Source organism: Pantherophis guttatus, chromosome 1 (assembly GCF_059756535.1).
Source record: "Pantherophis guttatus breed Tessera chromosome 1, ASM5975653v1, whole genome shotgun sequence".
Taxonomy (NCBI): domain Eukaryota; kingdom Metazoa; phylum Chordata; class Lepidosauria; order Squamata; family Colubridae; genus Pantherophis; species Pantherophis guttatus.
The window spans coordinates 268,635,904-268,644,467 of NC_142063.1; the positions used below are offsets into that span (position 1 = coordinate 268,635,904).

The 8,564-nt window shown below is 35.6% G+C and overlaps 1 protein-coding gene across 1 annotated transcript; it reads left to right on the plus strand.

Moving 5' to 3' along the window:
• Positions 1-62: 62 nt before the first annotated feature.
• On the plus strand, positions 63-6,163 carry GTF2H5 (general transcription factor IIH subunit 5). Its single transcript, XM_034428567.3, has 3 exons — positions 63-199; positions 1,038-1,093; positions 4,672-6,163. Exons 2-3 carry the CDS (start codon positions 1,059-1,061, stop codon positions 4,850-4,852), a joined length of 216 nt encoding a protein of 71 aa, XP_034284458.1. The 5' UTR covers positions 63-199; positions 1,038-1,058; the 3' UTR covers positions 4,853-6,163.
• The last annotated feature ends 2,401 nt before the right edge of the window (positions 6,164-8,564 follow it).

Below are 8,564 nucleotides of genomic sequence, written 5' to 3' on the forward strand. Positions count from 1 at the left end.
GCAAGCCAATCCAAAGACAATATAGGAGGAAGGCGCCTGCGCAGTTGTGGATCTTGCGTCTGAGTCGGCGCTCCTTCCGTCTCCCACTTCTTCCGGTCGGGTGGGGGGGGGGAAACAGGAGTGACCGGGTGTGTTCGTCGCCAGGGCAACGTTGCCGGACGGGTGAAGCACGATTCCGTGTTTTCTTAGCTTGAACTGAGTGGGTTTTTTTTTTCCCCTTGGAAAGTCTTTCTCTTTCTTCCCCAATTTCTCCCTCGTTTATCCTCGTATCTCTGGCATTAAAGGGTTCCCTTTCTGCAGAGCAACATAGACGTCAGTTTTTGCATCTTAAATAGTTGCAGCCACTCTCTTTCAGCTTAGTTTTATCCGGGGTAGTTGCACACTAAACCTCATCAATCTGGCCGAGGATGATGGGAAGTGCATTTGCAAGCTGCCTGGAAGATGCAGCTAGTAGGGCTGCCAGATGCTCTTGTAAACCATAAGGTTTCCTCCCTTCATTAGTCTGAATTAGGTTTCTCCAATGTAAGATTAGGGCTACCAAATCTGGGCTGCAAAAATCCCGAGTACAGGGCAGAGTTTTCTGTATTTCTTCGTTGCCATCTAAGGTCATTGAAATTGTTGAACCCAGATAAAAAATCTCCACAAAACATAAAGTGACTTTGAATGAAGTTGGAGCTAGTTCTAAACAGATACTATAATAAGTTAGATATAAATATGCCCAGATTCAAGATAGAAGTAACACATGTTATTGATAGGGCTTTCCCCCCCTTTTTTTAAAAAAAAATTGGAACATATTAAAATATTGAAGCGCATTCAGAATTATATTAAATAATTTATTACATTTAAAGTTACTATGTTAATTAACTGTACAGGCCCATTCTCATTGAAATGAAAATCAGTAAACCTGAATTCAGCTTAACTTTTGCTCAATTGAACTGGCTAGGATAGAAGCTTACCCATCAGGACCTTTGTATTGATTTTGTTCAGTTTAAGATTGTGTCATTTTCTACAAATAGTTTTTCCATTTGATGTTTTAGGAATCTGACCTTGTGAAGAAGATGGTGAATGTTTTGAAAGGGATACTTATAGAATGGTAAGCAAAAATATATTGGCAATGCAAGTGCTACCCCAAGCTTGTAAAAAATTTGGTAGCATGGGCAGGAAATGTTTATGTTGTGACATGCTTATAAGAAACACTGAGTAATGATTGTACTGTAATCAGCAAGTGAAATAGCATAAGTAGCATGCTCTTATTTTAAAGGAATACCATTTTAGTGACATGATGTGTATTATTCATGTAACCTATAAACTATAGATATTTGGTATGCCTAATTCATATTATAAAGATGGAGATTATTCTGCCAACAGCCTCATTTTCTTACTACACTTACATTTAACTGGTTTAAGTAGCTTATCAATATTGCCTTTAACTCTAATTTCTAAAGGTGTTATATGTTTAAATTACAGATTGTAAAGAATTCACTTAACCAGCAGAATGGGCTGAGACAGCAATTACTATCATCTGCTAGTACTCTCCCCTTTATGTAAACTGAATAATGTAGCTACAGTTTAATATTAAATTTGAGGACCCTAGGCCTCGTGAGCAATTACCAGATTAGAACCACCAAGACATGGTTCTAAAAATACCATATCCAAGCTACAGCACTCCATATAATCACTGGAGGATAGTATCAAATTAAGGGTTTTGTGCAACTATTTGTTGCATCTAATGGTCATCTATTTTTTTTTAATTCTGCTGTGTGTTCATTAAGAACATCATTAAGAACACACAGCATCAAAAACAACATGGGGAGAAAAAGGATGGGTACTAGGTTTTTTTTAAAAAAGAGATTCACCTTCAGAAAGATCAGTGTATGCATAGAAATAATAAGGCACAATTCAGAGGGAAATTAAATTCAGAGGGGAAAAAAGGCTTTGAAAGAAACCAGAAGCAGGCAATTGCTTTTAGCTCAATTATTTAAAACCAGTGCCTAATGCAATTCTAGCTACTTACCCACTATATACACTAGATATCTAAATCTTGTTTTTTCATGCATATTGAAAAATTTCATTCCACAACTTGGATGGGAGGTTTACATTCCTTTACTTCCTTTCTTACAGCCAGCTGCTGTAAGATTCCAGTAAACTTCTCCTTAGTATTTAATTTCAAAGGAAAGGAAGTTGTTTTGGCTCAAAGATTTGGTCAGCCAGCCTTTTAGTCTACTATAGATAGAGGTGTTTACAGTATGATAGTAGATGTATTCAGAGAATTTCTAGCAGTTTATGTTACTATATGGCTGTGAAACAAAATGAATATATTTCTTAGGCCAGTGATTGCAAAAAGAAATTCAAAGAGGTATTTTACAAAATGCATTAGCACAATCCACTTTTCCTTGAAGTACTATAGCATCTGTTTGTGTATGAATGTACAAATAGCACTTTTGGGACCATAAGAGAAGTAGCTACACATGCACATACAGGCAGAGACAAAAATGGACAGCTTTCAGAACAACCATGTGAGCCTTGTTAAGGGTGCAGCTGCCTTAACACTTCGAAGAAAGATAGAAAAAATGGTTTGATAGATTTATTTCTCCTCCCTCATAATCTCTTCCAGATTGGGAAATGTTATTGGAAAAAGTATCTATTCTGAATTGATTTTACACTGAAAATTTTAGATATTTGACTATCTATTTCCAAATTTAACTTCTTTTTTGATTATATAAAATCTGATTATCATGACTGTCGCAAGTTAATCTTTTCTAAGTCAATGTTTTAGTCAAGTTTCAGAACTGCGGCTAACAAAATTGCCATAGTGAATGGATTGTGCTATGAAAGGGACAATTGGAACATAGCCCTTGGATTCTTCTTGCATACATAGTCCCATTTGATAATCATCTGTTGCCTTGCAAGTATTGGGATCTTAATATTAAACTCAAGTTGTTCCTGAAGGATAGAATCCAGATGACAATACCTGTCAATATTTCTCCTTGGTTTATGGTCAATGGAATCTGTAAGATTCAGCCTTGTGCTTTGTAATACAGGTAGTCCTAACCCCTTGTTCAGCGACCGTTCAGAGTTATGACGGTGTTGAATGAGTGGTATTTACAGCCTGATGTCAGTTCTATTGATCCCAGTACTAGCTTACATGTACAACATGTTTCAGCATTCTGCAATCACATGATTACTGTTTGTGACCTTCCCTCTGGCTTCCCACAAGCAAATGGGAAGCCAGTAGGGAAAGCCAGTACAGAAGATGGCAAGTCACTCTGGTAAGTCTCCTGCATCCAGGAGCAGCCAACCCCATACTGCCCTGCATCAATTTCTTGTGCACCCTGCAGCAACTACACCAGGTCCTACTCTACTGGTATCCTTATGTTCCCTCCCCCACCCGGCAGCAGCCACGTATCAGTTTGCCAGCTTGTTTGCAAGCTGCCTGGGAATTGCAACTTGTTGCTGGCTTTCCCATTAACTTTGCTTGCAGATCCTCACTTAGTGACCCACAAAGCCTTTCAATGATGACAATGGGGACTGCTTGGATTGCCATCACAAAGCATGACTTCATGCTTTATCACCGCTCCACTTAGCAATAGAAATTACAGTCCTGATTATCTTTGTTAATCGAGGACTATCTGTTTTACATGAAACTGTTGGAAATTGTCATTCAGAGACTGGGCTAAAAAGTCATCACTATGCCCTTGATACTTGAATATATTGATCTTGAGGACATATTAAAAACCACATTTAATCATACTAAAAATTGTTTATCTGATTAGATGAAATATCTAGTTGAACATAATTCCAACTGTTTGCACTCAATTCAAATAGGTGGAATATACTCATTCAATTTGATTGTGGTTTAATGGTTCAGCCTTTCTTGGATAAGATTGCACTCCTCTGAAAATACCACATTTGAAGTTGGCAGTGTTCCTTGGCTTGTATTCTCCTGCTGGAATATATCCACGAGAAGGAACAATCTTTTCTGACCTTGTACTTTAGATTTTACTTGATGACAGGACTTTGTTACAATTATTCATGGCTTAAATACTTCCTGGATAGAATGTTAGGTTATATGCAAAGCTAACCTTGAAAAGTATTAGAAACTGCAGTGACTGCAAAACATATGGAGTAAAGTAAGGTACTGGTAACCAGAATATGTTGTACCTATTTTACTAAATTCACATTTGCTCCCAGTCTTTTTTCATCACTGATTAAATTTAACCTTCACAGCTTTAACAGTTTTGGTTCCTATGAATCTTAACAATGCTGCTTCAGTGCATTTTCTCATATAAACACCTGAGTTTTCATCTACTTAAGTCATAGCAGATATTTTTTTGAAACATGGTAGCTATCTATGAAATATCCTCCACAACTGAAGGTGGCCAAGATCTACGCACTATAACTTTGGATGTTTGGTCAGGATTGGATATTTGGGAGAATCCTGAAAATACTTGATCTCTTTAACATATTAGGATGTTTTCATAATAGTTTTCATTTTTTTCAATTTCATCATGTTTTATTTTTGCTTGGTTGCTTTATAAAGTTTATGACATTTAATGCATTTCATAAATGTGGTTTTATTGTATTATCTTGACATTTGCATTGTAACTATTGCAAGCTTAATTCGTTGAAATGTTATGCGAGATTACCATAATTTTATCCTTGTCCCCACAGTGACCCAGCCATGAAGCAGTTCCTGCTGTACCTAGATGAATCAAATGCCCTGGGAAAGAAGTTCATCATACAAGATTTAGATGAAACCCATGTCTTTGTGTTGGCTGAAATGGTTAACTTCTTGCAAGAGAGAGTGGGAGAATTAATGGATCAGAACTCTTTTCCTATTACACAGAAATAAAAAACGAGGCTGGATATGGATACACATCGAACTGAAAACCTGTAAATTTTTCTGTGAATTAATTTAAGGCAGATTGAATTATAGTCACTATGAGAAGTGAGCTACGTACATATCAAGAATTCTCTTTTATTGTTTTGTGTTTCATCCTATCTTAAAACTGCAATTATGCTAATAGCTCATTTTGTTTGCCAGTGTAAATTACTATAGGATTTGAGATTCTTTAGGATGTTCTTTGCAGAGGTGGGTGCAATGTTAGTATTGATATTCAGTTGCTCTCTGTAATATTCCCTCATAGAAAAAGCCACCTTAAAATACAGTATGCTTTTAATACAATATGAAGGAGTTGTTTTTTATATTTCCAAGGAAGATTCTTAAATTTTGTAATTTGAATACTCTTGAAAAAGCATACAATCCTCCGCTTACAACCACAATTGAGCCCAAAATTTCAGTTCTAAGCGAGATGGTTATTAAGTGATTTTTGTCTCATTTTACAACCTTTCTTGCTACAGCTGTTAAGTAAATCATTGCAGTTGTTAAGTTAGTACAACAACCCTTAAACATATAAACATAGCCAATGGGCCCCACATCACTCAGCCCAAGGCCTGGAAAACGAAAGATTTTAAAGGCTCCTTGGGATGCCAACAGAGTGGGAGCAACTCAAACCTCCAGGGGAAGCCAATTCCAAGATGGCAGCTAGGATATCATTTTGAGCTGAGCTTTACTTTTAAGTTTTAACTAAATAGTAAAACTTTATAGAGTAAAACATTTTATATCATTACTACAAAGCATCTTGAATAAAAATGATTTAACATTCATCAATGCATGACACTTCAGACATGCAGTACTGTCCTATGCATATTTATTCTAAAGTCCTACTGTACATCAATGTCATTTTACTATTCATAGAATGGTACTTCCAAGATTCATATGCTTTGATTGGAGATAAGTGGCTATTGATTTGGAACCGAACTAAGAGTTGCCAGAAGTATCTATAGAAATTGCTCTCCCATTTTCTCTAGTGAGAGCAAACATTCATAGAAAAACTAGCTTTAACTATCTTTGTAAATGGTTGGAAACTACTGGGGTATTAAAAGTGTAGCCTTTTAAAAGTTTTAAATAATTCTCAAAAAATATTTATGTTGACATATGGATTGGATGAAATATTGAAGTTTTTATGCTTATACAGGTGTTAATTTACTAATTTATTGAGCATATACTTTTCTCTTTCAGTCCCAAAGGTGAAATCGGAAATATATATTTGTGACATGCAAAAAAGTGTTAAATTGAAATAAACAAAAGTACTTGAAAATATATTAATTCTAATATATGTTAAATGTTAAAATTGACTTCTAATACTTAAAAGTGTTCGTGGCCCATAATAACTGAATAATATTTGCAGCAAAGATTAAAAAAAATACTTGTCGAAGAGTTATAATGTCACATTATAGTTTGTTGTTAACAAATGTCAGGATGTGCAAAAGGTTGTATATACTATACTACATATACATTATACAAAACTCTTACCCTTAAGTCTTTGTTTCCCTACTTTACCCTTTTCTGTGTTATTTGTCCAGCAGTCTGCAAGAATTGGATATAATTGAACAGAAGAAGAAGAAGATATGGGATACTTAAGTTAAAGTCCTCCCTTAGCCATGCTGGTTGGTAGGGTAGCTTTGACTGAGGCACTTTTTCTCAACCCAACCCAAACTGCAATAAGGGAAACATTCACAATTTGCAGTGTAAGACTTAGTTGCAACCCCTCCACAACAGAGCCTCTTCAGAAGTTGTAATCAAGTTATGATTATTAATGTGGTTTTGTTTTCTATTTAGTCATGTTCTGTTCTCAGTGCCTGGACAAGTCCCTGCAATTTTCTTGACTAGCTTTTTCAGAAGTGTTTTGCTATTGCCTTCTTCCTAGGGCTGAGAGAAATGACTGGCTCAAGGTCATCCACCTGACTTGTGCCCAAGAGATATTTCGTGTTAGACCATATATAGTCTATAGATTGCACTTGAGCTAAAGTTTGATAAATCGAAATCTACAAACATGGTTTGATACAGAATAGATCAACTGTGTCTCTCTTAAGCTTGAAATCGCAAATCGTGATTTGGGATATTATTTTTAAGGTCATATTTTGAAATATTACCGTGTTTCCCCAAAAATGAGACCCTGTCTTATATTTTTTTGAACCCCGAATGGCTTTATTTTTAGGGAGATCTTATTATTTTGGGGCGCATGGAGCAAGATGGAGCTCTTCTTGCCTTCTTACCTGATTTCCAGGTAAGTTTAAATATTTTTGGGGAGGATTTATTTTTGGGGTGAGGTTTATTTTAGCACATGCGCTTATGGCTTATTATCGGGATGTCTTATTTTTGGGAAAACTCTACTTTTTTCCCCAAAAACAATTGAATTGTTTAATATATTTATCTGGGATAGTTCCTGTTAGATCATAAATAGTTGATTGCACTTGAGCTAAAAGTTTGATAATCAAATCTAAATTTACAAACATGGTTTACTGTGCCCCTCTTAAGCTTGAAACCAAAAATTGTGGTTTGGGATTTGGGATATTTTTAAGGTCATACTTTGGAGTAACACTTTGAAAAAAAGCAAACTTCCCAAATATGAACTTTCTACATGCCTGGAATATACAGCAGTTTGCATATGGTTCTATACCTGAAAGCAAATCCTTACCCTTCATATTTATTTCCATCCTAATAATTAGTTTTCTATCTGAAGTTATCACCAGCATAACATCAGTTTATATAAAATTCTCTAGTGCATATTAATACTAAAAAGAAATATAAACCATTGCTAGTTTATTCATTTCATTCTAAATATTCTGAAATACAGTTTATGAATGATAATTATACTGTCTTTTCCACTAGGTGCTTTGATTTGTTACCTTTACATATATTAACTTGGTCAGAAATACTGAAAAATAACACTGAAAGTTTTGTTGAATGTTGAATTTAAACGTAGCAGTTAAACGGTAGTGTAGATCTTGCTTTACACATTCATGCCCTGTTGATTACAGCTGCATTTTATATGATTAAAACAAACAATGGATTAATGGAATGGGTGGCTACAAAGAGATTAAAAGGCCTCTAGTTCAAGTCTAGACTGAAAATCAGGCTTGTCAGATATTACATCTTCTATTCTGCTCTACGGAGTAGAGAGTTGGTCTCTGACAGAAAATCACTTGAAGAAACTAGAAGCATTTGAAATGTGGATTTACAGATGGTTGTTACGTATCGCCTGGGAAAGCAAAGGGAAATCATCAAAACCATTAAAAAGCTAAAATTAGAATATTTTGATGCGACACCCAGAAAAATAAGGCATCCTTCACTTAATCCTCCAGGGAAAGATTGAAGGTCCAAGCAGAAGAAAAACACCATGGCTTCAAAACCTAAGGGACTGGTCTGGACAAAATTCCATCACTTTTTCATGCGGCTGTTGACAAAAATAGGACTGCCAACATGATTGCCAACATATGATGACGGATATGGCACAAGAAGAAGAAAGTTCAAGTCTGCTACCTTTTACTAGAGGCCTACATATTGGAATTTGCCACTTAAATGTTTGGTTAAATTCTGCTATACCATTTGGAAGAGAGAAAAACCTGAACTCTAGAAACTAGATTCCTGATTGGAATTATGCTAGGTACATAATATCATCTGGGCTTAATCATGAATTATTACACTGACCACTGTATAG